General features: G+C 39.3%; 1 protein-coding gene across 1 annotated transcript; it reads left to right on the top strand.

The window, feature by feature from the left end:
- Nucleotides 1–1281: 1281 nt before the first annotated feature.
- On the top strand, nt 1282–4902 carry LOC127659756 (small integral membrane protein 32-like). Its single transcript, XM_052149712.1, has 2 exons — nt 1282–1814; nt 3787–4902. The coding sequence occupies exon 2, from the start codon at nt 3807–3809 to the stop codon at nt 4128–4130; it is 324 nt and encodes a 107-aa protein (XP_052005672.1). The 5' UTR covers nt 1282–1814; nt 3787–3806; the 3' UTR covers nt 4131–4902.
- The last annotated feature ends 1030 nt before the right edge of the window (nt 4903–5932 follow it).

Below are 5932 nucleotides of genomic sequence, written 5' to 3' on the forward strand. Positions count from 1 at the left end.
GTGTTTCTATGCAGTTGCTAGGATGTTCTGAGTGGTTGCGAAGGCGTGGCTATGCAGTTGCTAGGATGTTCTGAGTGGTTGCTATGGTGTTGCTATGGAGTTGCTAGGATGTTCTGAGTGGTTGCTAAGGTGTTGCTATGCAGTTGCTAGGATGTTCTGAGTGGTTGCTATAGTGTCGCTACATAGTTGCTAGGGTTTTCTAGGTGGTTGCTACAGTAGGTGTCTACTTACTGGCCTAATGGTGCATTCACGTCATGTCAGAATTACCGTAAAGTTCTACAACATTCAGACATGTAAAAACCTTCACGTCTTTGTAGAACTTTTAATTACAAGTTATACATTTGTAAACCTATGAAACCTCCGAACATGCCACATAATTCCTTGTTCAGTCACTTGTCATAGCTAGACTGGACTACTGTAATACTCTCTTAGCAGGCCTTCCTGCATGCACAATTAGTCCTCTGCTATTGATCCAGAATGCAGCAGCATATCTGGTCTTCAACGAACCCAAGAGAGTGCATGTTACACCACTCCTTGTCTCTGTTCACTGGCTGCCGGTTGATGCACATATCAAATTCAAGGCTCTGATGCTGGCAGTCACTGGGTCTGCTCCAGCATACCTAAAATCATTTCTGCAGAGCTACATACCCACCAGAAGCCTGCGGTCTGCTAATGAGCAGCGCCTTGTTGTACCAACAAAAAGAGGCACCGTATCACTTTCCCGGACTTTCGGCTTCACTGTACCTCATTAAACAGTGAGCACACAGTCGAGTGACTGGGGTTTAATACTTAGGATTATGGCTTCATTCAAATCACAAACCCTACATGTAATGATAATAATTGTAAGCAGGGGCGAAAATTTCATCAAAATGTTGGGGGGGACAATAAACATAAAAATTCTCAAGAGCAATTTTTGAAGGGGTTTTTTGTTGTTGCCCCGTTTGCATTTGTATTCTTTTATTTCTTAAACAATTATTTTAAGAATATATCATTATATTATTTACAATACACATATTTTAATGATATTTTAGGGGGGGACAACCCTCAGATAGGGGGGGGTCCTGACCCCCCCGCGATTTCCGCCTATGATTGTAAGGCCTGCTTTTACACCACTGATAAATGCTTTCATGACATCACCTCATATACTGTCCCTTTAAATGGCTGGTTCACCTGATAGGCTGCTTCTCTCTCTCTTTCTCTCTCTCTCTCTCTCTGAAACCTCCCTGAGACATTCCGCACCGTCCTGAAACTCCTCCACACACTTTCTCTCAAATTGAAGAGTCTGTCCGGAGGAGAGAGAGAGAGAGAGAGAGAGAGATACAGGGACATGAGCAAGTCTTCAGCGCCTCTCCATTGCGCACAGAGAGTAGCTCGTCTATGCGCTTCTTTAATATATTTACGAAGACCGTGAATGACGGATGCGCGCGTGGAGAGCCGTTCACTTTCCCTGGAAATAAATACGTGGTGGGATGTTAGTTATACGGGAGCCTCTCCAAACCATGGAAACGGATTTGGAAAGAGTGATTTTCTGTGTAAGAGGATTTTGAGATTGTCATTGCGCATTTTTAGTGGTACATTTGGAGATTTGGAGATTCGGACACATAAGTGTTGGAGAGGTCCTCTTTCTCCGGGAGCTCATATGGAAAAGCAGATTGCAGGACATGGATAGATTGTTTGAGTCTTCTGTGAATGTGTTGCCGATGATCAGTGTTCCTCTCTGAGGTGTGTCGGGGCAAATAAAGAGAGAGTTTGTGGTATGCGAACGCAACGACGCGCCGCGTCTTTCTCGCCGTGCTGTCAGCAGCGCACTAACAGTAAGTGAATATAATTATAAACCCTTTAGTACCTCATCAGTTACGCGCAACAGATACCACTGAACCTATCGTTAGTATATTTACAGATACATTGACCATGATGCATGCGATGTAGCCTATTGTATAAAGTTACATATGACCGGGGCTAGTTGTCACGCTTTTAATCCAGTGAATTTTTCACATGCTAGGTTTATTTTGGAAAGTTAATTATTGCACATACCTGAAAGTTTTTGCTTCAAAAAAATATTAATTTCCACCGTTATTGCAAAGGAAAGAAAGATCCCAGCTAACTATTTTGGTAATGTTTCGGGAACGTTCGTTTTTGGTTATAAACAAAAAAACATAAAGATAACGTTTTTAGAACGCTAGATTTTGGTTCTAAAAAACTCAAACAAAGAGAACGTTTCTAGAACGTTTGTTTTGGGTAATAAAATGTAAATCTAAAAAGAATGTTTCTGGAACGTTAGTTTGTGGTTATAAGAAATACAAATTAAGAGAACGTTCCAAGAACATTTGTTTTTGGTAATACAAATTTAAATTTAAATGAACGTTCCAAGAACATTTGTTTTTGTTTATAAACAAACAACCCAAATAGAACGTTCCAAGAAAGAACGTTTGTTTTTGGTTATAAACAAAAAACCTAAAGATAACGTTTTTAGAACGCTAGTTTTTGGTTCTAAAAAACTAAAACAAAGAGAACATTCTAAGAACGTTTGTTTTTGGTAATATAAAAAAATTTCATCTAAAAGAATGTTCCAAGAACGTTTGTTTTTGGTTATAAACAAAAAAACCTAAAGACAACGTTTCTAGAATGTTAGTTTGTGGATATAAAAATACAAATTAAGAGAACGTTCCAAGAACATTTGTTTTTGGTAATACAAATTTAAATCTAAAATAACGTTCCAAGAACGTTTGTTTTTGGTTATAAACAAACAACCCAAATAGAATGTTCCAAGAACGTTTGTTTTTGGTAATATAAAAAATGTAAATCTAAAAGAATGTTCCAAGAACGTTCGTTTTTGGTTATAAACAAACAAAAACAAAAAACTAAAGATAATGTTTTTAGAACGCTAGTTTTTGGTTCTCTAAAACTAAAACAAAGAGAATGTTCCAAGAACGTTAGTCTTTAGTTATAAAAAATAAAACTTAAGAGAATGTTCAACGTTTGTTTTGGGAGAAAAAATGTAAAGAGATTTTACCCAGGACTTTATATATAAAACGTTTGATTTTGGTAATAAAATTGTAAATCTAAAAAGAATGTTCCTGGAGCGTTAGTGTATGTTAATAAAAAAATAACACCCACAAATAACGTTCCTAGAACATTAGTGGTTGGGTTATATAACGCTAAACCCCAAAGAGAACGTTGCTAGAACGTTAGGAATTGGTTTAAAATAAATAAATAAAAGCGAAACAAACTATGCTCTGATGTTAGGGGGATGTTCTGTGTGTGCTGGGTATACTTTTCATACCCTTATAATGGGGCATGTTGTCACACTATTTGGGGTAAGTTGTCACATGGTGTTTATTGACGATGATTCAAGCAGAATAGGCCTTCCTTTGATTTAAATATGAAATAATAAAAAAGCCATATTTCACAACTTAATTACTTAACGGGGGTTCAACAATTAAACAATTTTGTAGCACAACACAAAAATTGAAATGTAACATACAGAAATATCATATTTGTTTTGTCAAACAAATTGAAAGATATAAGAAGATATAATGTGACAACTAGCCCCAGACTGCTCAATACATAATACAATATACAAACACACTTTATATAAAGTAGCTTTTCCCCCAAATATATTGCACATATGAAATGCATTTAGTCATTTTAATGCACAGACAAATGCATTATGTATTTTAGATTAGACTTCAAATGCATTGAGCATGATGCATGCACTGCAGTTTGTGTACTTCTATAAAGTTACATATGAAAACATCAGCATGAATTTGTGTCTTGTTATTTCAGTTTAACGGTGTGGATTCGTCATGCTGCGACAGATGCTCTTGAACTCCACGGCGGTGGCACGAGATTTTGACCGAATGACCCACACGCACACACCGGCACCGCTCAACGTGTCTCACGGACCCGTGAGCGTGTCGGCCCTCCTGAAGCCCACGGGCCGTGGTGGTGCTCTGCGCGAGGGCGAGCTGAACAAACCGGATCTGGCCACTTACGTGGTGATGTGCCTGGTGCTGTTTCTCCTCGTCCTACTCATCGTTTTCTTCATCAACTGTCAGCTTAGAAACTCTTTCTTCGCCTCCATGCCTTACGACCGCTCGCTGCGAGAAGCGCGGAGCTCTTACAAATGAGACGGCTCAGATCGATGGGTACGATGGGGCTCATTTCTGCATCACTATATGGCATCGGAAAAATGGTGACTGCTTTCAGACAGGTTTCCCAAACACTCCCCCGTCTTCCGTTGGATGAACAATGATAGCCACCACCCCTCCCCCACCCCAAAAACAATCATGGCATTGATTGGTCATGATGCTCAAAGAAGCAGAGCAATACTTTAAAAGCACCACAAAGTCACTGGATTCAACCTATGAATAGTCTCCTATAGTTGTACAGTATATGCATATTATTCTGGGATATGTGGAAGTATTTTAACATTGAAAAAATTAAATGTACGTCACTTTAAAGGGATAGCTTACCCCCCAAAAATACAAACCTGCATGACTTTCCTCCATGGAACACAAAAGGAGACGCTAGGCAAATTGACAACCTTAGTCACCGTTCGCTTTCATTGTGTGGCAAAAAGATGCACTGAAAGTGAATGGTGACTGAGGATATCATCTCCTTTTGAAGGATGAAAATAGAAACAGAATTTTCTATCCCGTTACGGTTATAATGGCACTTTGGATATCAAAACCGAAACAGATCTCTGGATGGAGCCCAAAGACTCGCATTGAACCAGAACTTACCTGCGTTGTTGTTTATGTGTCTGTATATAAGCACTGTTTTGTACTTCTGCACGTCACATCATGGCCTTTTTTTCCCTTATAATTTTGTTTATAAAGTCTTGTGCATTTTTGTAAAGATCATTTTATTGTACTGTGTTAAACCATGATTAAATCTTACTTTCATGTCGGTCTGTGTCTGAGATTGTGTATAAAACCCTGTTGATATTTATCTCATAAGAAGCAAAAACTAGCCCTAGGAAACTTGCTTATAGTGCACCTTTTTTTTTTTTTTATCACTGTACATCCTAAATTGATAGTACATTAAAAAAAAAGTCATCATTTACTCACCTTCATATCGTTCCAAACCCATATAACTCTCTTTTTACCGTGGAACACAAAACGAGAAGCTGCTATGTTCATGCTGCTCTTTTCAGATTAAATTTACCAGGGGCTGAAAACATTTACATTTATGCATTTGGCAGACGCTTTTATCCAAAGTGACTTACAGTGCACTTATTACAGGGACAATCCCCCCGGAGCAACCTGGAGTTAAGTGTCTTACTCAAGGACACAATGGTGGTGGCCATGGGGTTAGAACCAGCGACCTTCTGATTAACAGCCCTGTGCTTTAGCCACTACGCCACCACCACTCCAAGCTCACTAACAAGCTCACTAAAAAGCTCACTAAAAGGACAAAAAGCACCTTAAAAGTAGTCCATCAGACTCGTGCTCTATATTCAAAGTCTTTTGAAGGCATTAGATAGTTTTGTGTGAGAAACAGACGTCATTATCACTTTGAAACAGCATATATTGTGAAAAACCCTTCTACAATAACGGCAATATTCTAATATTGGCTGTGGTGATTGAGCCCCATCATTTAGGCGCGAAGCTGTCCGCTATAATAGCGTGCATGCTAATACCATTCCTTAGAATCTTCTTCCTTCAAGACAGCAATTCATCTCTTGTCTAGAAGCCCTCTACTACTTCGCCGTCGACAACACAAGTCAGCGGGGGGATCTTCACGGCAACGAGAAGACTCTCCGCACCACCGGCCTCTTCGGCAGCACTGTGGATAAATTTGCAGAGCATTACGGCGCGACTCAGCAACACTCCTATTGTCACACCAAGGGGTGAAACCAGTTGAATGGAGATTTCATCCTCAGACTGTCCTGAGGATTTGGGAAATATTTGGCAAAGCGGAAATCAGT

The sequence above is a fragment of the Xyrauchen texanus genome, chromosome 19, assembly GCF_025860055.1.
Source record: "Xyrauchen texanus isolate HMW12.3.18 chromosome 19, RBS_HiC_50CHRs, whole genome shotgun sequence".
In the NCBI taxonomy this organism is placed as follows: Eukaryota; Metazoa; Chordata; class Actinopteri; order Cypriniformes; family Catostomidae; genus Xyrauchen; species Xyrauchen texanus.